This window comes from Aedes albopictus, chromosome 2 (assembly GCF_035046485.1).
Source record: "Aedes albopictus strain Foshan chromosome 2, AalbF5, whole genome shotgun sequence".
Lineage (NCBI taxonomy): Eukaryota > Metazoa > Arthropoda > Insecta > Diptera > Culicidae > Aedes > Aedes albopictus.
The window spans coordinates 107,050,205-107,072,836 of record NC_085137.1 but is presented as its reverse complement, the minus strand read 5'-3'; the positions used below and the strand labels follow the sequence as shown (position 1 = coordinate 107,072,836).

At 42.7% G+C, this 22,632-nt stretch overlaps 3 protein-coding genes across 4 annotated transcripts in view; 2 read left to right on the top strand and 1 right to left on the bottom strand.

Moving 5' to 3' along the window:
• Positions 1-22,632, top strand: part of LOC109420550 (chaoptin) — a 611,746-nt gene that overhangs the window by 130,226 nt on the left and 458,888 nt on the right. Inside the window, exon 2 of one of the 2 annotated variants that reach the window (XM_062850197.1) lies at positions 16,167-16,196. The exons of the other annotated variant lie outside the window; for it this stretch is intronic. The gene's annotated coding sequence lies outside the window, so the exon portion shown is untranslated. The remainder of the gene's footprint in view (positions 1-16,166; positions 16,197-22,632) is intronic. 2 annotated transcript variants of the gene reach the window in all.
• LOC134286152 (uncharacterized) lies at positions 1,306-4,499 on the top strand. The gene is made up of 3 exons (XM_062847725.1): positions 1,306-1,580; positions 2,298-3,601; positions 3,649-4,499. The coding sequence occupies exons 1-3, from the start codon at positions 1,306-1,308 to the stop codon at positions 4,497-4,499; spliced, it is 2,430 nt and encodes an 809-aa protein (XP_062703709.1).
• On the bottom strand, positions 11,478-13,743 carry LOC134289026 (uncharacterized). The gene is made up of 2 exons (XM_062855015.1): positions 11,736-13,743; positions 11,478-11,674 (listed from the first exon to the last, which is right to left on the bottom strand). Exon 1 carries the CDS (start codon positions 13,741-13,743, stop codon positions 12,358-12,360), a length of 1,386 nt encoding a protein of 461 aa, XP_062710999.1. The 3' UTR covers positions 11,478-11,674; positions 11,736-12,357.

Below are 22,632 nucleotides of genomic sequence, written 5' to 3'. Positions count from 1 at the left end.
CAAACACCGCTAGCTGAGCAGCCACAATCAGCTGGCCGGTTTAATCAATCCATAATACCACCGGGTACGGTAGTGGTTTCGGAAGCGAAGTCGAGTTTCGATGCCCCGTTCGAGAAGAATGCTGCAAAGGACATCAACATTCCTAAATCGACGTCAACACCGCAAAAAACCTTAAGTACACCTTCAGTTGTCCCCATGCCATCGGCCCCTTTGTGCAATTTACCACCATTGTCTTCAAAGTGGGCTGGGCTTCCCAAGTAACACACATGTTATATAAAAGTTACGACAGCGCAAGTTTTGGTTATATAGAAGTTTATTTTACGTTAATTCAACACAATGTTAGAATTACGTAAAATAAACTTCTATACAACCAAAACTTGCGCTGTCGTAGCTCTATTATAACATGTGCTTGGGTTCGTCCTGGGGTAAAATTTCAGTCATCGTCCGCATTTCCGACGATATTGGAATCCCATTTAAACTCGATTAGTGCCATTCAGACGACTGCTTCTATTGGAAGTCTGGGTGCCATACCAAAAGTTACCTTTGCAATCAAAACATACGATAGTCAATTATCTTCAGTACATCCTACTGGACCTCCAAGAATATCCACCTTTGGATGCGGAGGAAGTATGAATCAGATAGTATCAGTCAATCCCTCCGGTTCACAATTTGTGCCCGCACCATCGTCTGAGTGCCTGTCAAGTGTAGTGGCAACGAGTTCTCAATCAAATCTTGTGAATGTGCCCAGTTCTGTGCAGTGGAATAAATCTTGGTTTACGCCAGCTACAGCTGCAGTACCTGTTGCACCAGTTCCATCATCGGAAGCTCACCAGCCAACCGGCGCAACAATCGGGGATGGTTCGAATCCAGCGTTGACAACAATGAACAATAGTGGAAGTTCACATCACATCGATAGCTCGCATTGTACCGCACCACCATATGGACAGCCGTTTGATATGTTGCTTCAAGCCACTCCTTCAGGCGCGCAAATAGCGGCACGACAGGTAAGGCCGCGAGATTTACCGTCATTCTCCGGTGATCCGCAAGACTGGCCGTTGTTTTCCAGTTCATTTTACAACTCAACGACTGCATGCGGATACACAGATGTGGAAAATCTGGCTCGTTTACAACGTTGTTTGAAAGGACATGCGCTGGAGTCCGTTAAGAGTCGTTTATTGATGCCACAGTCAGTACCGCACGTAATGGAAACCTTACGGATGCTTTATGGGCGACCTGAAATTCTAATTCATTCCCTGCTACAAACACTGCGTAGTGTTCCATCGCCAAAACAGGACAATCTGCGGGATGGCGGTGCGCAATCTTGTCGACCACATGTTCATTGCAAATCTAGAAGACCACTTACGCAATCCAATGCTGCTGCATGAACTGGTGGAAAAACTTCCACCACAAATGCGGATGCAGTGGTCCTGGTACAAGCGCTCAATCGCCGATGTCAACCTGGCGACATTCGGGGAGTTCATGTCGGAGTTAGTGAAGACAGCAACGGAGGTTACGATTCCGGTAGAAGCTTCGACCCAACACATCAAGCCTGGCTACGCAGGGCGGGACAAACAAAAATTGTATGCCCACGCAGGAGCTGATGCACGCCAAACAGTAGAAACGGATGGGTCAAATTCTTCAAGAGAGATCGAAACTACAAAAAGATTATGTGTTTTCTGTTCGGATGACGATCATGAAGTTGCGCGGTGTCCCCAGTTCAAAGCATTGGATCTTGATGGAAGATGGAAGGCGGTTCGATCGAAAGGACTTTGCAGGACCTGTTTAATTCCACATCGGAAATGGCCGTGCCGATCGGGCAAGGAGTGTGGAGTGAACGGTTGTCGATTTCGTCACCATGCACTACTACATTCACGGTCAGAGTCAACTGAAGATAAGAGCTCAAGCGAAAGCGTCACATGACAAAATTACCATTCTGTGAATAAGTTGTCGTTGTTTCGCTATCTACCCGTAACACTTGAAGGAAACGGAAAGAAAGTTGATACGTTCGCATTTTTGGATGACGGAAGCGAGTCCACATTAATTGAATCCGGACTCGCAGTGGAGTTAGACATCAGGGGCCCTGAAGAACCTTTCTGGCTGGGCTGGACTGGGAATATATCCCGAGAAGAGAAAGGCTCACAGCGAATCTCGGTAGCAATCTCGGGAACAGGCCTCAAGAGTCAATTTCGACTGAGAAACGTGCGTACGGTGCAGACATTGAAGCTACAAAGTCAATCGCTCCAATATACTGAACTTCAGAAGCTGTATCCACACTTGAAGGGACTCCCGTTGCGCAGCTACACAGATGCGGTACCAAGGATGATAATTGGAATCGAGCACGCGCAGATGCTTACTACTTTGAAGGTGCGAGAAGGCGGTGCAAACGACCCGGTGGCAGCGAAGACGCGACTAGGTTGGTGTGTGTATGGCAAACAGGACAACGGTGGCACTGCAGTTTCCAGGCTGCATGTTCACTCTGACAAGATTGGAAACCGTGAGCTACATGAGCAGATGAAACAGTATTTCGACATCGAACAAGCAGCAGTGGCTACTCCGCTAGAGTCAGAGGAGGACAGGCGAGCACGCAGAATACTGGAGAAAACAACTCAAAGGATCGACGGCGGCTTCGAGACCGGGCTTTTGTGGAAGTACGACCGGCCATCGTTCCCGAATAGTTATCCACTGGCTGTGCGTAGGATGCAGTCGTTAGAGAAACGATTAAGTAAAGAACCAGCACTTCTAGACCGAGTGAACGGAATTATAGCCGAGTACGAGTCTAAAGGATACGCTCACCGAATTACACAAGCCGAAATCGAGTCAACTAATCCAGATCGCGTGTGGTATCTGCCGCTCGGCATCGTGCGGAACCCTAAGAAGCCAGAAAAAATCCGCTTGATTTGGGATGCTGCGGCCCGGGTAAACGGTATCTCATTTAACGATATGCTCCTGAAAGGGCCAGATATGCTGACGAGACTGTTTGCCGTTCTACTAAGGTTTCGACAGAGATCAGTTGCCGTGTGTGGAGACATCCGGGAAATGTTCCACCAAGTTCGTATCATTCCACAAGACAAACAGTCTCAAAGGTTTGTATACAGAAAACATTCCGACCAGGCTCCCCAGGTCTTCATCATGGACGTGGCAACATTTGGCGCAACTTGCTCACCGTGTTCCGCACAACATATCAAGAATACGAACGCAAAAGACTTTGAATCCAAATTTCCTAGAGCTGCTGAAGCCATTGTCAATGCGCACTATGTTGACGACTTCCTGGATAGTGTGGACACGGTTGATGAAGCAGTTCAACTAATGGAAGACGTAAAATACGTACAAGCCCAAGGAGGATTCGACATCCGCAACTTTTCCTCTAACTCGTCTGAGGTGCTGCAACGTTTGGGTCAAACAGAACACTTGGAGGTAAAATCAATGGTCTTGAACCAGATCGCCAATCCGGAACGCATCCTGGGGGTAAATTGGAAGCCCGATAAAGACGTTTTCACCTTTGATAAAGCCCTGAAAGATGATCTGGCGAAACAGCTAGCAGAAGGAGACATGCCTACAAAGCGACAGGTATTGAGAATCGTTATGTCACTATTCGACCCGTGTGGGTTCATCGCCCACTTTATCATTCATGGAAAGATTCTCATCCAGCACATCTGGAGATCCGGTACAGACTGGCAGTATTTACTGAAAGTATTGTGGACGATTTACGAGATTTGTGGAACAACTGGACTCAACTCCTGAAACAACTGACCGAAGTAGAAGTGCCACGCTGTTTCTTCGGGAATACAAGTAGTCAGCTGCATAGTGGAATACAGCTTCACGTGTTCGTTGATGCGAGTGAGTTAGCATACGCATGTGTCGCGTATTTGCGGATTGTGCAAACTGGGCAGGTGCGGTGCGTGTTCGTTGCAGCGAAGTCAAAAGTGGCACCGCTCAAGCCTCTATCCATTCCACGTCTAGAGCTGCAGGCCGGTCTGATAGGATGCCGATTAATGGAGAGCATATGTGCAGTCATAGATCTTCCATTGGAAAGACGATACTTGTGGACAGATTCCAGAACATGTCTCTCGTGGGTCCATTCGGATAGTAGACGTTACCACCCATACATTGGATTCAGGGTCGGTGAAATACTGAACATCTCCGTCGCAGATGAATGGCACTACGTTCCGTCAAAACAAAATGTGGCCGATGACGCAACGAAGTGGGGAGTTGGACCTAGTTTTAGTTCAAGCAGTCGATGGTTCACCGGACCGGACTTTCTCTACTTGTCAGAGAACGAATGGCCAAACCAACCTACGAAGGAAGTAGCAACTAAAGAGGAACTCCGTGTTATGTTCCATCATCATCGCGAGATGCCTCAAGCATTAATCAACGTGGACAGGTTTTCGAGATGGAATCGTCTGTTACGATTCCTTAGAGCAGTGAAGCTATTTCGACGAGGATGTGAGGTTGGACCGTTAACGAGGGAGGAGCTACTGCAGGCGGAAAATTTATTGTGACGGCAAGCACAGTATGAAACATTCTCCGACGAGTATTGTGTACTTGATTTCAACAAAGCCAACCCAGAGAAAGAGCAGAAGCGAATCGAAAAGTGTAGTTCATTATATGAACTGTCACCCTTCATGGATGAGGCGGGTGTAATTAGAATGAATAGTAGAATTAGTGCTGCCCCTACCGTACCATTTGGAACTGAATACCCCATCATTTTGCCAAAGCAACATAGGGTAAAAACCCTTCTTGTTGATAGTTATCACCGTCGGTACAAACACCATAATCATGAAACTGTACTAAATGAAATTCGTCAGCAGTTCCGAATACATACCGCAGTTACGCTCTTCGATTAGACGTGTGGCCAAAAACTGTCAGTTCTGCAGGATTCGCAAAACAAAACCTAAACCACCAATGATGGCCCCATTACCGACAGTTCGTTTGACACCCCACGTCCGACCGTTTTGCTATACCGGAGTCGACTACTTTGGCCCGCTCCTAGTGAAGCAAGGTCGGAGTTTAGCAAAACGCTGGGTGGCGCTTTTTACGTGCCTTACAACAAGGGCAGTGCATTTAGAAATAGTGCACAGTCTATCCACGCAGTCCTGCGTAATGGCGATACGTAGATTTGGATCACGCAGAGGATTTCCAACTGACTTCTACTCGGACTATGGAACCTGTTTCAGAGGAGCCAGCCGCTTGTTAACGGATCAGATCGAAGCCATTCACGAAGATTGCGCAGCAACTTTCACAAATACGAAAACAAGTTGGCACTTCAACCCACCCTCTGCACCCCACATGGGTGGCTCCTGGGAGAGGATGGTGCGTTCTGTAAAGAAAGCAATGGAAGCCATCGCAGAATACCCTCGTCATCCTAGCGACAAGGTTCTGGAGACTGTAGTGCTGGAAGCTGAAGCTATTGTCAACTCGAGACCGCTGACCTATGTACCATTGGACGATGATCAGCAAGAGGCATTAACGCCTAACCATTTCTTGATCTACGGATCGAGCTGTGTAGCGCAATCGAGAACGTCATTAGTGAATGAAGGCATTGTTCTACGAGACAGTTGGAAACTGGCACAGTATCTGGCAGATGAGTTTTGGAAACGCTGGGTCCGCGAATATCTGCCCACGCTGACAAGACGGACCAAGTGGTTTGAACCAGTGAAACCTTTGGAGCCTGGAGATTTAGTGATTGCTGTCGACGAAAACAAGCGCAATGGATGGATACGAGGACGTGTCGTCGATGTTCTACGAGGCAAGGACGGTCAAGTCAGAAGTGCAGTTGTGAGGACCGCTGAAGGGATGTTGAAGCGGCCAGTAGTGAAGCTGGCTTTACTGGATGTACGCGGTAATCAGCCACAAGGTCCCCCGGAACCACACGGAGGGGGGAAAGTTGAAAACTGCCAATCTTCAAACACTGCCGAAGGTGGTGTGATTCCCGGACGCCCCACTGTGGCTGTCATCGAGACAGCTGCGGTAGATAATCAACACGGTGAGGAGAAACGAAATTGAAGCCAACGAGCGTGGTCGATTTTATAGCCGTGCATTGTTCGCCATATGATTGTTAGGCACCCATCGTCTACAGTGTAGTGCAAAGTGCGTTTACCGGATACAAAAGAGTCCATCTCTACGATCCCGACAACCGGTGAGCCATCATGCCAGCAGAGCAATAAGATTTGGATTATATCACGAGAATTGTATATTTGCAAATTTGATTCTATATAGCACTCGCTAGGGAGTTCGTCTGCGCCGCTGAACCGCTTGAGGCTACCGGTTGAGCCGTACCGAATAGGATTGATTCGGAACAAAGCCCATTACCTTCCCTTTGAGATTTGCACATACTGTAAGTTTGAGCTTGGTCCAATTAAACTAAATAATGAACTGATACCCTAAATTTGAAACCTAAAATTTAATAATCCTAGTTATTGCTAAAATCGCTATACATGCACTATCCCTAAGTTAACCAATAAATTATTACCTTTGTTAGGATACATTTCGTTTACTCGAGAGAATTGTTGCGAGTCGTGGTTTCAACGATTAGGCATTATAATACTGAATGTAAGTCTTGTAATCTATATCCATAATCAGGGTTGGTCATCACTGAGGAGAAACGAAAGATAAGTGCATTTTTCGCACCTACCATACACGGCTTGCTTGATCAGGATTTCTCTTCTAATTTTCACTCTTCTCTTGCCACGCACTTTTGTGCAATCTCACCGGAGTGAAAGAGAATTGTTTTCTCGTACACCCGGCAAAAAAAAGAAATTTCAAGGCACCGAAATATGATCAAAAATACAGTGTGATTACGATCGTTCCGACCTAGTATTGCAGGATACACTAGATATGAAGTTTTCAGACCTAGTTGTAGGGCTTTTTATCCAGTAATACTTGTCCGTGCCATTCAGTCTATGAACGTAAGCTTTTTGGGCGTAAGAAAATCGTCTTGATCTACGTGTATCTGAATGTATAGAATATTCTAGGTGATATGGAAAAGTTTAAAAGAGATGGAATGATACCCTAAAACTGATCTACGTCCAGGATTACCCGGTTCATCAATCGGCTAATTAATCCCGATGAGAAAATTTGTCGTCCGCTGATAGTAAAGGGAAGTTTATGGGAGGTAGCTTCTGCAGAAATGGCCGTGCCGTATTCCATGCTAGGAGCAGCAAACTATGGTCCCATTTCTAACGAAGTTAATCGTGCGGTACTGTGCTCTACGGTCTCATGTAAATCTGGTAAATTGGTGAAAAACAACGAAAAAACACATCCACACAAAGCGAATCCGTCCAATGTCGGTTAGCTTCAAAAGTCAATTTTTTTTCGGTACTCCGTTTGTAGATGAGTTTATGTTACCTTGATGCCATGACAACCTACAGCTTTTCCAGCGCGACACTCTGAAGATAAAGCGAGGTAACTGCTCCACTCAAAAGAAAAATCATGGTGCACTACGTACTCGGTCAGTATTTCGCTTTGGGATGCGTGTGATTTTTCTCTTCGCACAAAAGAGCAGCAAGGCACACTTCTCTGGACTGCACCAAAATCTGCACTTTTTAAGCCGAAGCGTGAGAAATGACCAACTCTGTCCATAATTATATAATCTCAAATAATGAAGTTCTTAATAAATTACAGCTTTAAGCTGCCATTGTGTTGGACTGCTAACGGAAGTGTTTGAACTGCCTTGAAACCCTCCGATCCGCAACAGATATATTCATACCATTTCCTCCCAATGACTTGCCCATGCGCCGCCAACTTATTAGCTTTGTCATCCTGAAAACTTAATATCCTGAAATCCGTTGAAATTCCCCCGAAAATCCCTCGGCAGTATCTTGAAACGCTCCAGACAACCTCGAAAAATTTCCTTAAATTTCTCTGGAATGGCTTAGGACACTGAAATTTTCTGAAATTATCTTGAAAACATTTGAATCCTCACTGAATCCCTTTGAAACCACTTGTACCCTCCCTAAAAACCCTCTGAAAACTTCATTAATTCCCTGAAACACCTCTCAAGTCGGCAAGCGTCGAAGGATATCATCATCTTATAAACAACTATTTTACGGCCCATTATCTATAATCCAACTCGACAATGACAGTTTTAGAATGCAGAAAAGTTTACGTGGATACATAATTACACATTCCATCGATGAAATTTGTTTTAGATAGCGTAATAACAGATTTATGAAGATTATAAAAATAAAATAGTAGATGAATTTTCAGGTAACATCGTGGCAAGTATTTGATGCCACGATGTTACCTGGAAATTTATCTACTATTTTATTTTGAGGAACCATTTTGTTATTTCTTCATTGAACAAGGCAAAATCAATATGCATTCGAAATTCTAGTGAATGTTTCTTTCAGATAACTCCTTAACATTCTCTTTTGGTTACTTCTGAAGACATTCGTCGCATTTATTCAAATATTTTACAGTGTAGACAAACATATTTTAGATGGAAAATTTCAGTTCATACAATTGTTGGAAATAACTTTATGTTTATTTAGGCTTCATCTCTTGTAAATCTAGCACAAACCATCAAGTCGTATTTACCCAAAAAGCTATCGATGAGTTTTTTTATCCTCAAAACAAATTAAATATTTTAGGAACTCTCAATAAATTTCATCAGGTCTTTCTTCGGAATTTCTGGAATGGAGTTTTTTTTAATTCTTTAATTCTTAGCGGCTGCACTTACACTTTGTACAGCGCCTAAATGTATTCTATTCTAATTCCATAAATTATTATTCGAACTGGTAGCCTTTGCGCTGCTGTCACTTTTCTACCCTGTCCATGGTAGAATGATGGGCACGATGTTGCTGTGTGGCTTTTGTTCCATTTCCAGTCCGATTGGGGGTCCATTATGAGTTCGTTTGCCGATATCCAAGTTTCCAAATCCGTTAGAGCATATGCTCTGAAGAGGGTTGGGTGTCAGTCGCTCTCGGGGGGAAGAGCAACTGACGAAAAATTGCAAGTGCCAGGGCTGGATCGAATCCATGACCATCCACTTATGAAGTGAACGTGTATCCACTACGCTACGGTTTACGGAAATGACCACGTGGTTTATGGACAGCCCCTTTGTTATGCTGACAAGGCCCAGGTTCGTGTTCGCTCTGTTTCTCAATAATTCATGTGCATGTCTTGTGGTACGTAGATTTGCTCTATTTGGAAATTCAGTGTTGTGATGAAAGTTACGATTGTTCAAAGCGTTATGTACGTACATACATGACAGTGTTAAAATCACGTAAACCAAGAATTGGAATAACATTATGATGCAAATCAGTGTAAAGCAAAGTCTTCGAAAATATTATAAATAAATAAATTGAAAATAACTTTGATACATCGATTCAGCAATACTGTAGGACAGAATGTATGCAAGCGTAATTAAATTTCAGTAAAACTTCCTTTTTCTCAATACTTATTTCACTATTTTTTCCTGGGTTTCTCCTGGATTACCCTTCAATGAATTTCTTAAGAAATTTTTTAATGTTTCCTTGTAGATATTCCTACAAAAACATCTTTAAGGATTACGGATTAGGATTCCGGAACTGCTGCACGCTAAAACTGCTCAGTACTAAAATGTGTAAGACCTACTAATAAATGCATAATTTCCATACTATATTTTTAGGTTCGCCAAGTTCACTAGTAAACCAAGCTAGATTGCCATACAAAAAAATTGCAACTTTGTGGACGCAGGAGTAGATTTTGTGAATGTGTAACTCTTACACATTTTATGAGTGGTATGGAAATTATGCATTTATGAGTAGGTCTCACACATTTTAGTGCTGAGCGGGTTTTACTGTGTATGGATTCCTATAGGAACTCCTGCAGAGATTCGTTTAGATATCTCTCCAGCGATTCCTTTATAAATGAGAATTCCTTTAGAAATTCTTCCAGGTTTTTTTTTTAGAAAATCATCTATAGCTTATTTTAGAAACTCGACGAGTTTCCTACAGAAAGTCTTCTACACATTCCTTTAGGCTTCTCGAAGTCATCCCTAACGGGCGTACCGCGAAGGTAAGGAAGAGAGAGGATGAGTTTTTAGTGGGTCGATCCCCACATCACCCGAGGAACCACCTCTTGGGAATCTGTTGCAGATTTTCTCATTTTATAAAAAAAAAAGATTGCTTTAGAAAGAAGAAATCTCTCATATCGCTTGGACAATCTTTTTTTTTATGTCTTTATTTATGAGATTTTCAGCCCGAGGCTGGTTCATCTCAGTTGGACAATCTTTCATTAATCCCTTTCAAAATTGGTTCATTTTCATTAGATATTTTTCCGAGGTATTCCGTTTGAAAATCTGCCATTGAATTTCTCTAGGGATGTCTTCATAAAACCTTCAAGGGAGTTGTTTAAGAAAATCCTCCAGTAAGATTCCTTAAGAAACTTTTTCAGGGATTCTTTCAAAAAATTCTCCTTCCAGAGATTTTCACAATGGTTTTCCACTTTTTGTTACAGGAAATCCTTTAGGCATTTCTTCTGCAAGTGCTCCAGGAATTCTTGCAAGAATATTTCCATGAATTCCAATGGAAATTCTTGCTGATTTTTTTTTCGGGTTTCCATAAGGTATACCTCCGGATCGTCCTGCAAGAATTACTACAGAGATTCTAGCATAATTTATTTCAGTGATTCAGCAGGATTTTTTCCAGAGATTTCAACACAAAGTCATATAGAGATTTCTCCTGGATTTTCTCCTGCAATTTCTCCATGTCCATGATTCGTCTAATGTTTATTGGAAAATTTCTAAAAGATTTTCCAAAATATATTTTGATTGAACTTCAGAAGGAACCTTTTGTTAAGGTAACGGAAAATTCAGTTAAAACCAATTGAATAAATCATCGAAAATTTGTAAAATAGATCGTTTGAGGATCCCTGAAAGCCTCTAAAACTCTATAAATTAAAAAAAACACAGAAAATAAAAAAAATCAAATGGAATTTGTTTCTTCGGAACACCAACTAAAGAAACTTTGAAAAAAAAATGAATGACCACATTTTTTTTGAAAATTCACAATGTTCTATTGTCGTGGGGCGCCAATCTGAATGATTGCCAAGGGCGCCATGGGACTACGTTACGGCTCTGTACATACTGTACCAAGCGGTTGGTAGGAGATGTCCTGTTCTGCAGCTTTACTGTGGAATTAATATCCAATATCCATACCAATATTCAATGACGCTGCACAGTAGGCCTGGCCACTTCAATGCTTGTATTAAATTTGACATTTGCTGCAATGACAAGACAAATTATAGAAGCAGTCGATTCTACCATTTTCCTGGATTCTTTCAATGAATGGCTGTGTATATGTAGACTATACTAGACTAGACTAGATAAGGTAATAACGTCTTCGCCACCTTAGGAATATAGTGAATTCTACCTTAGGGATATAGTGAATCCAATCGTTGAGTTCTGTGGCATGGAAGGTTCACAGTAGTGCATCGTCTTGTAGAAGAATGAGATCTAAACGAATGAAATCAATATTATCGGCCAAACCATCTTTTAGTGTGGCTCTTACTTCGGGTCCGAATTCGTCGTTTATGCTCTGATAAAACCCCGCCATGGTGGATATTTACTATATTGACGACGACTGTTTTGAAGACTTTCGAATAGTTTTGGCGTTTCAGTCTTTTCGGGGTCAAAAACAACTAAATGTTTTCTTCTTCCAACGTTTCGATCCTTATTGGATCTTCCTCAGGGAATCTGTAATTTATTATAGTCGTTTTTATAGGTTTTAACACTTTGGACTACACTTAACACATACCGAATGAAATTGTTGCTTTTTCGTCCAGTGGTAGTTTTTTAAAACTTTTAACCGTCATTTGTTGTTTTTTGCTATAAAAGGTTATTGTCAATTAAGGAATACCTTAATGTCACTGTCTACTTACAATTTGTCCGTTTTTTCTGTTCCGAAAAACCTTCAAATTCAAAAAGATATTTTTTTTTCCGTTGGTCGGAAACCGGACCGCTATCCACTACCTTTACGTACAATTTTCAAAATGACAGTTTTAGTTTGTTCTATTCGTGCGTTGTGTGTTCGGTTTCAGTCGTGTCAGTGTCGTCAGTTTGTGTCATGTTTACATTCGGTCTGTTTTGGTTGTTTGATTTTGTTCTTTTTACGTTCATGATAGAGTGGAGTAGACCAGCGTAGACTACGTTCAGATTGTCTGTGTCAGTACGTTTGTTTACCGTGTGTGGCGTGTTGTATATGTGACAACTTTCCAAGATGGGAAGATTTGATGGTTTTTGTGTCCTATCTAATATCTTCACATCGTTAAGTCTGAAAACATGGTCATTTTCTGCTGCGTGGTCTACTAGCGCTGTCTTTTCCCTAATACTAATAATCGCTGCGTCTGCATTGGTGTGTCCTGCTTCTCTCAGTGTCGTCAGTCTGCGTACGTTGAGCGATGTCCCGATATGCGCGTTTTCAGCTTCGTCGTTGTCATCCCAATGTAGCAGCCATCACAGTTGTCGCAGTTGATTTTGTATATTATATTACTCTGTTCGTCATTGGGTGTCTTGTCCTTAATCTGTGGTAGTATCGCGCCAACCGTGTTTGTGGTGGCAATTCGTGTTGGATATTCCCTTCTCAGTGTTTTGATTATCTGTTGTGAGAGTCCATCGATTTTGGTGAGCGAACGAAAAACAGTTTCTCCCTCATCTGGTCTGTTTTCGTTCGCTTCCATAGCTGTATCCACTTGTTGTCTGTGTAGTTTCACCCTATTGATTACTCGGCTGATCAACGTATTCGGATAATCGTTAACCAGGAGTTGCCGACGAATTACGCTTTCAACTTCTTCTTCTCGATGGTTCGTCGTAAACGTGTACACCCGTTTGGCGAAATTGAAAGCTACATTCATTTTTTGGTAAAACGAGTGCAGCGATCGATAGTTTAGAAACCGCCCCGACGATATAGGCTTCATATACCATTCGGTTGTTATGGTTTGGTTCTGGTTTCTTGTCATAACCATATCAAGAAACGGTAACCGATTGTTCTGCTCTCGTTCGACTGTAAACTGGAGATTTTCGTCTTGGCTGTTGAAAATTTCCTGAACCATTTCTATTTTATCCCCAGGGAGAGCTAGGAATAAATCATCCACATACTTTTTTAGGTATGGGATTGGAATTGGTACAGCTTCTACTGCCTGATCTAGAATATCTTCCATGACCAGGTCGGCTATCATCGGAGAGAGGGGGTTCCCCATAGCCGTGCCAAATTTTTGCTTATAGAAAGAGCCATTGAACGAAAAATAGCTACATTCTATGCAAAAGGCTGTAACCTCCAGAAATAGGTCGAGACAAATGTCGGTGTGTGTACCAATTTCATCCCAGTGTTTTATGATGCTCTTTCGCACTAGTGTTTGCGGAATACATGTGAACAAAGAGACGACATCAAACGATACCATGACGTGTCCCTCCGGTAGGGTAACCGTGTTCACCAACTCGCAAAACTTAAACGAGTCCGAGATGTTGTACTTACTGTGCAACGAGCGTTGTATGATCGCTCCTACGAATTTTGATAGTTCGTACGATGGAGACGTCATACACGGCACCACCGGCCGTAACGGCAGCCCGGGTTTGTGTGTTTTTGGCTGTCCGTATATTCTCGGGCACACTGCTTTGTAGGTACGCAATCGTCTCGCTGTTGCTGCATCCAGTAGACCCAAATTTTCGAGGCGCCGTACAATGCCGTTGTTCTTCGTTTGGAACGCACTGGTCGGATCTCTCTGTGTCTTCTCGTATGTGTTGGTGTCTGCTAACAGCTGATCCATCCGTGCTACAGATTCCCTGAGGAAGATCCAATAAGGATCGAAACGTTGAAAGAAGAAAACATTTAGTTGTTTTTGACCCCGAAAAGACTGAAACGCCAAAACTATTCGAAAGTCTAACAAAAAAGTTCAGCATGCTGTAAGTGTCGAAAAACGTTAAAAAATCATTCAGTTTGGTTCACTGGTTTCCGAGATATACCAGTTCAAAAATTATTTGCTTAAAAAATAGTGTTTTACCAGAATGGTTCCAGCTCCGCGAAAGATTCATCAATCGAGCTCAAATTTGTACCAATGATGCACGTATAGGTTGACATAGGAGTCAAAATTTGAGATTTATTGGTATGAATAGTTACAGGTTGAACTTTTTGTGAGAGAAAAAAAGTGGCTTATCCCAAACATTTTGGCCATCCCCTATATATTTCGAAGAAATTTATTTATTTATAAATATTGTGAATTTTTATTTAAGGATTGTAGGATTGCCCTGTGGTTAGGGCAGAAAGAAAAAAAAATAAATATTACGTGAACAAGAATTAGGCCGTCCGATACTTGATCCCCGAAGCCTTAATCTGGCCCTTGTTGGGTGCGCAACACCGATGCCTAGCCCATTTGCATAACGCTTCGAAACACCGAGCGGCATTGTAATAAATTTATGCACATAATTATCAACGAAAATACGTGTCATAATATAAATATACATATATTTTTAGAGTTCTATGAAACACGGTCTGAGGACCGTCTGCCACGCTTGCTGTTCGGATCGGGTTTGCGTCCCACGGGTATATTGTGGATTGGTTGGTTGGGGCAGGTCACCGGGCGGTTGGGAGCAGGATCCGACCGTGTATGAGTTGTTAGACACAACCCTTTTCTGTCAGCCGGCGTGCATATATGAATTGCGGTACTCATTACTTTCTTTTCGGTGGGGGTAGGTCCAACCCCCCTCCCATCTCTCTGTCCCGGGTGTAGGTCGTTGTCTCTCCCGGCTGGCTGGCTGGCTGGCTGGTCGTTTGACTGCGGCCGTCTTTTCCGAGAATCACTGCCTCCCGTGGAAAAATTAAGAGCGAGGGCGATGTTAAGTGGGGGACTGGGAAAAAGGTGAAAACCTTTCCGGCTAGTGCAGAAAGCACTTCCGTATGACATGAAGCTGACGTAGTCGTCGGTGTCGACGGCGTCGCACAACTCGGATGAAGAATAATCGGGTTAACGTTGTTCACTTGGTTCAACGTACCTCTGAGAATGTGGCTGGCTCGCTGACTGGCTGGCGGACACTGACTGGTGGCGTGCTGTGTCGGTCGGTTGGTCGTATCGTGGGCGGTGAGAACCAAAGCGCGACGATATTAAATATGACATTTGAGCAGTCTTGGTTCTCGGGAAAAATGCAAAGGAAAAATGTCGCTGTGGGTTTTCGTCGCGTCGTCGTCGTTGGACGGGACGGCCGCGGTCGGTTGGTTTAGTGGGACGCTGGAACTTCATAAATATCATTATGGAGGAGGTCGTTGCATTGTGCATTCCGGTGCGATGAATTTCACATTATTATTTATATGCGGATGAATGTCGCTGTATAGAAGACGACAAATCAAATAAAACAGGCGTAAAATTGTGAAAGCTTTCAGAATGTAACGGTATTAAAAAGAGGAATGCTTTCTAGAATAATTCATTTATGAGATGTAAAATGGCTTATATGTATAGTCGTAGCAGTAAGTTGCGGGTATTTAGCAACTCTATGCTAAGGGTTGACATAGATATACACATGCTAAATGGTCATTGACAGCGGAAATTCTCAAATAACAACTGTGCAAGTGCTCATAAAATACGTTGAGTCACAACCTTAGCTTGTTGGGACGTTATGTCAAGAAGCGCAGAGAGGATGTAACAGAGCTTAAGGACAAACGTCTTGACATTTAGCTTCAACAGTGCATCAAAACTTCAAACGCACAAATCTCAAAAAGCAAGCTTCACTCAACATATTTGTTTACAAAGAGATTTGTGCCCTCGAAATCGTGAGTAGGTATCAAAGTCGGCCACTGTGGCGGCCATTTTGGGATTCTAACAAGTATGTCCTTAACCATAAAACAGAATACGCTCTTTGTTCAAAACCATATTTTTCTATTATTTCTTTCATCCTATTTTTGCCAGTGCCTTAAAGATTTTTTGTTCGTGAATGGCTTTCTTTTTCATTTTTTTCCTGGAATTATTCGGAAATTCTTCGTATTTTTTTTTAAGAAATCAATTCAGAAATTTCCATGGTTGTTTTGAGTGGTAGCTCCAGAAAGAAATTTTTATTGAAATCGGCGTTTGCCCGATCAGTTTTGCACTGCTGTGCACCTTGAACGCTAAATTGACAAAGATGGTCATCAATCCATATGAAGAACTCTAAACAAATAGTCGATGTTTGTATTAATAATTTTCTTGTTTTCTTTTTTTTTCAGATATGAACGCTCTGCATCCTTGTGGAAAAGGTATCCTTTTGACGCAGCTGTAGGAACTATCCATTACTACGCATAGATTTTTAAACAATTTATATCTGGATATGGGTTTAAGCTATCTTTATGCTTGTAACGATTTTGTACTTGAATTCAACCAATGTAATCATTTGTCATCTGATTGGCTGCAGTTTTAATTAACCGGCATCAGATTGGCTGAAAATGATGTCATATGTTAAAGTTTTCTAGCCATTCACAATCTATTGCGTAGTGGATTAGTAGGGAAGCCTCCGCGCAAGTAATATAAATAGGGGCATTAGACGCGCAAACGAGATCAGTTTCTGTGCAAACCTTTGGACCTGACGACAACTACCCAACAAGCAGTCTCCACAGTGGATAGCAGCCCCTCTACCTTCGAGGTGAACCCTACTGAGCCTGTGTGTCCAGCAAAACAGTATTACCCGTTGCAAGAAAATAGAGAGCGAAAGAGGTGAAAAATCGCTAAATAATAGACCTCCGCTGGTGGAGATGAACCAGCCTCGGGTTGAAAATCTCCCTAATAAAGCTAATAATAATAACCTCCGCTGGTATGTTTAATCGTTATGGTGTCTTCTACAATAAGTGCGCGAATTGGCCAAGGAATACTGCGCCGAATACACCGAAATGATTTTTCTTACAGGCGGAGATGTATGGGCGCTTGCGCGTACAAATTTTCGCGCAACGCATAATACTATTCGACGGATGTTGCGCACAGCCTAACCCGAGAGCCACATCTTTTCGAAACCGGCGGCACCTAGCAACAAGAGTTATTTTATATTTTCTTATATCGAGCTGCTGCCCGTCGAGCAATTATTGTTTTCTGCCGGCTCAGTAAGATGTATATGGATCGAACCGACGTAAGTCATTTCTGGTATGGAGAAACGGACAGGGTTGTAATCTGTGACCTTTTTAAACAGTGATCAACAGCAGTTGGTTTTACTGCCAAGTCTGTGAAGATCTCTTTATCTGGTGGTCCTGGACACCGTAGTTCCTGACGCATGCATGAAAATTGGTGAAACAACTAGTGTTTGCACGAAGATTAGAATGCTTTTAAATTAAAACTGTTTGCGCGTCAGTAGGTTATCAAATTGAACAATAGCCTTAAGAAATCAAGTAATCTGCTGAAATGACCAAAATGCATTATGTGTTAATACAGCAAAAGCATGTGATGGTGTGAACACTTTGCAAAGATTAAAGTTTTATGTTTGTGTGTCTATTTTGTAACTTATCATTTGTTTATTTTTCTTTTATTTTTTTACCTTTTTTATTTTTTTTTAACATAGTGCTTCCAACAATATCTTCTTTTGAAAAGTGTTGGGATCGACTGACGACTGACCGACAGCAAGCTGGGCAACTCAAATTGGAATCTTGGCATTCCTACTTTGGGAATGGCGCATAAGCTGAGAGTATTAGAACGAAGAATTGTTGGAAATATTTTTGTGATTTTTTTTTATTGGCACACCGGGAGAAAACGTTACATGTTTTACAATAACTTATTTCAATTCAGCAATATTTTCACCAAACTTTTGAAAAAGTCGAATGAAAAAAAAAATAGCTTTTTAAAAAAAATGTGACTCGAAAGTGTCGCACAATCGCATAGTTGACGTAAACGCCACTGTAGTTCTCAACAAACTTTTTAAATTATAACAATAAACTATACGAAATTAAAGATTTTTTCCACGTTGATAACTAACTAAGGGTAGAATCTTGTACTATATTGAATAATATTAGTCACAAATATGTACATGTGTTCGTTAAAAGCTTGTGTATGCTGACTTTGCCAATGGTGCAGTGAATCAAAATTCAACCATCGCGCAACAATAATGACAATGTCGCAACCTGTATTTGTTGCGACAATCCACCCAATGCGACATAAGTTTGTCCCAACTTGAAAATAATAGGATAAACATTGCGATTTTCGAACGGTAACTTCGAGTCAGTAAACACTGCAACTCTGCTGAAGATCGATCATCAAACAGCTTCGACTTTGGGTTAGTAAATATTGATTATTCACGAGTTGGAAAGTACGCAACAAATTCAACTTCCGTTTTGTCTGCAACATAAATTTTCGAGATTATGTCATTATCTGTTACCAGTAAGGATAAAGAGTAATCGTCGCGCCTTCTTTGTTGCTTGTTTTGTGTCTCTTTTGTCTGACAATTCTCTTCACTGCAATGGTGGTTACATCGACTATGCGAACATGGGCAGGCAGCGGTTCTGGAATAAAATTTTGTCTTTGAAGATATTTCAGGATATTTGAAAAAATAAATGGAATGAGAATAGTATTCGTATCTTTGAAATTGAGTAGAAAACCCCAAAGTAGATTTTATTTTGATTGGTGTAATACCTATTTACGCAGCTTTTGGTAATTATGTACCGCAGGCATCTATTGATAAAGACCTGCAGCCGTTGCGTGTTCTCCGTTGATACACACCAGGTTTCACTGGCGTATAGCAGCACAGATTTCACGTTCAAGTTAAAAATTCAGATTTCGGTGCGTTGACTGATCTGGTTGTTTTTTCCATACATTTCTTAAACTCGCAAAAGCAGCCCTCGCATTTTTGATCCGTGCACCTATGTCGATCTTGGTGTCGTCATCGGCCACCATTTGGCTACCAAGATATTGGAAGCTTTCAACATTCTCCACTGCTTGCCCAGCTATCGTAAAGCTGGAAGGGTTGACCGTGTTCACATCCAACGATTTGGTCTTGCTGACGTTGATGGTAAAACCTGCCGCTGAGGAGCGATTGGCAAGATCATCGAGCTTGCTCTGCATATCAGAGCGCCGTTGAGCTAGGAGAGCAACGTCATCAGCCAGTTCGAAGTCATATAGGTGCTCCATGGCAATGGGTTGCCACAGCAATCCACGATTTGGCTCACGGTCTATCGCACCAACCAGGATCTCAAGCCCGTGCACAAAGGGTGGGTTTTGGGTGGTAAACCCTCCCCATTACTGGCGCTTCATACATTAGGTGCCCCTCCGCCTTTTGCCGAAATTGGGAAAACCCCTCCCTTGGCGCCACTTCTCTGCACGGGCCTGGCGGTGGTAGTATACAGGGGATGGCCAAAATGTTTGGGATAGGCAACTTTTTTTTCTCTCACAAAAAAGTTCAACAAGCTATAACTTTTCATAGAGCGCATAAAAAAATCTCAAATTTTGACTGTTTGTTAACCTATTATGTGTGCATCATTGGTACAAATTTGGGCTCGATTGATTAATATTTCGTAAAGTTAGAACCGTTTGGGTAAAACACTATTTTTCAAACAACTCATTTTTTAGGTGTCATATCTCGGAAACCAGTGAACCGAATTGAATGAAATTTTGAACGTTCACTTACAATATGTAAATGTTTCACAAACTATTAAAACATAGGTACTTTTAAAACGTTGAAAAAAGTTATCATAGGTGTATTAGAGTCTATTTAGATTGAAGGAAGAGCACATTTAGTAATTTTTGTGTGGTATTGTAAATTTGACTTATTTTCCTCTATATGGGTAAAAATTTCAATCCGGTATAACTTAATTCGCCGTGAGAAAATATTACATTTTATAACGTCGTATTAAGTATCAATATATTGTTGATAAACGTTATTAAATTCATTCAATTCGGTTCTCTGGTTTCCGAGATATGACAGATAAAAAAATAGTTGTCTAAATAATTGTGTTTTACCCAAATGATTCCAACTTCGCGAAAAATCAATCAATCGAGCCCAAATTTGTACCAATGATGCACATATAAAAGGTTAAAAAACAGTCAAAATTTGAGATTTTTTTATGCACTCTATGAAAAGTTACAGCATGTTGAATTTTTTTGTGGGAGAAAAAAAATTGTCACCGGATCGGACAAAACACCATTGTGCAGTACTCTGCACGAAAATTCTCTGTACTGTGCTTCAATGAGGTCGATGATTTTCTCAGGGACACCCTTGCGCCTGAGGGCTTCCCACATGCTTCCGTGATTGAGACGGTCGAAAGCTTTTTCGTAATCAATGAACATCAGGTAGAGAGACTCCTGGAATTCATTGATTTGCTCCAGAATGACGGGGCGTGACATTATGGTCCACACAGGATCGTCCGCCACGGAATCCTGCTTGCTGCTGTCGGAGAGTTGCGTCAATCTTCTCCTGTATCCGGTTAAAGATCACTTTGCAAAGGACTTTGAGAACGATACACAGTAACATGATGCCCCGCCAATTATCGCATACAGTCAGGTCACCCTTTTTGGGTACCTTTACTAAGACACCTTGCATCCAGTCGGCCGGAAATGTCGCGGTTTCCCATATGTTGCGTGAACACACGCGCAGTGGACTGTATAGGGTGGATGGATGTGGCTGGCTATTGGCCGGTTTGGCCTCACCGGGTTTGCTCACGTACCCGCAGAGACGGAGCCAGGTGGGAGCAGGAGTATTGGGAACTCCTTCCCGGGATGCCCTCAGGCTATGAAGTCCCTGTGACTTCACCTCTCAAGTGGATGTGCTCACGTCCCCGCAGAGACGGAGCCAGTTGGGAGCAGGAGCGGTAGGGGGCTCCTTCCCAGAGATGCCCGCAGGCTGTGAAGTCCCTGTGACTTCACCTCGGTGGAACTGGTGGACTGGAGCAGCCTCGGTCGGCTGCCAGCACCTCAACTCTAATTGGATGAAACTCCGGCTGAAGTTCCAACACCCAAACTCAGGCGGATGAGAAAGGGTGATAGTAAAACCAGGAAAGTAATTTCTGAATAACTATGTTTATTACTCTTCACTTAATTCTACTAAGGATAGCGAACGTTAGCCGGTTCGATAGAAACTGTTCATCGCACTGCGCCACGCGCGCATGTTTATAGTTCACCCCAATGCGCTCTAGAAAACGGTAGAACCTTCTAGGCGCACCGACTATTGATGACGATGATGAATGATGATGACAGCGTGGGCTGCACACGGCGCGGATGGTAACTCTCTCTCTCTCTCTCTCTCTCTCGGGGGCGTTGCCTCGCTGTGTCGGTCACTCACACTCTTCGTGGGTTCTCACTCGCTCGTCGCATGTGCTCCGTCGTCATCGCGGTCGTTGTTATCGTCGTAGGGGAACAGAGCCCAAAATGCCAAGATGGGGTAAAATGGCCCAACTCATAAAATCATTCCTGAATGGGACTTGATCATTAGTATTGGTGAATGGTGTCAAGATACGTTTGCATCGAACATTCTTCTAGAAGCTAGGCCACGAAACCCACGAAAAATCTTTTGATTTCCCAATGAAAACTGGCAACTTCCGGTTTTTCGTGCTTGCAATTATGGTTTTCTGGTGATTTTATTACCAGCCAAGTGTTTCCAACGAGATTGAGGCACGCATGGAGACGCATGGTTGTTGATGTCTACGCTTTTCATGTTAGGGGTTATTCAAATATTACGACCATCGTTTTGCGGGGAAGGGGGTAACACTCCATTTATTGAGTATACGAAAAAGTGGGACAGAGGGGAGAAAAGGAATTGGAAATGCCCGAAAACTGATGGACGTAATTTTTGAATGTTTTCATGAAGTGGCATCTTACCCCACGGCAGATGGTCGTTTTGCACCACTTCCGTTTTACGAATCAGTTTTTAAAGTCGCTAAAAATCGATGAAAATACAATAATTTAGTGAATATTTTTGCTGAAGTATCGAGCATATATTGTCTAGTTGCTGTTACCACTTTGAAAGCCTAACAAATGAGACTAATTATCATTGAAAACGATGAAAGTTTGAAAAATGGCATTTTACCCCACTTGACCCTACGCTCTCGCTCGCTTGCCATCCGGGTTGGAGGTAGCCATCTCGAACGTTCCAAATGCGTGCACTCACAGTCTTTCGGGGGAAAGTAGGGCACAGCGGACATAAGATGGGGAAGTGGCGATACAATTTCTTCTTTCAGTTCGCCTTGCGGACTCAACACCATATGTTGCTGAATAACTGATGTAGTAGTTGTGCGGATACTACGAGGTCAGCTTTGAGCATCACAGCTGATATGCGATCGACCCCTGGGGCTCTGTTCGATTTCATGCTACGGATGGCTGTTTCTATCTCCTGCACTGATGGAGCTTCGGTGTTGACACGGGTAATGCGTCGAACCCTTGGCGGATCATGCTGAGGTGTTGATGGCGTGACCAACACTCGAAAAAGGTTTCCAAAGTGCTCGAACCAGCGTTTCAACTGGTCAGCCGGATCGGTCAGTACCTGTCCAGACGTGTCTTTCACGGGCATCGTAGCATTCATCTTAGTCCCACTGAGCCTAAGGTGATGTGAAACATCGAAGAGGAGACGGATGTCGCCGGTGTTTTAGGCTTTTTCGCCTTCGTCGGCTAGGGAGTCCGCCCACGCTCTTTTGTCCCGTCTACATGAGCGTTTCACTTCTTTCTCGAGAGCCTCACGGGCTACAGCTTTGGCCCCTCGTGTTTTCGCTCACTCTATCGCAACTTTGGCGT

What these genes read in the sequence shown, in the direction of transcription:
- LOC134286152 (XM_062847725.1), top strand. Translation starts at nt 1,306, where the DNA reads ATGGCGGTGCGCAATCTTGTCGACCACATGTTCATTGCAAATCTAGAA. An exon ending in GGGCGGGACAAACAAAAATT is followed by an intron (nt 1,581 to 2,297) that starts GTATGCCCACGC and finishes CCCGTTGCGCAG; the next exon opens with CTACACAGATGCGGTACCAA. An exon ending in TATGTCACTATTCGACCCGT is followed by an intron (nt 3,602 to 3,648) that starts GTGGGTTCATCG and finishes ATTCTCATCCAG; the next exon opens with CACATCTGGAGATCCGGTAC.
- LOC134289026 (XM_062855015.1), bottom strand. Translation starts at nt 13,743, where the DNA reads ATGGATCAGCTGTTAGCAGACACCAACACATACGAGAAGACACAGAGA.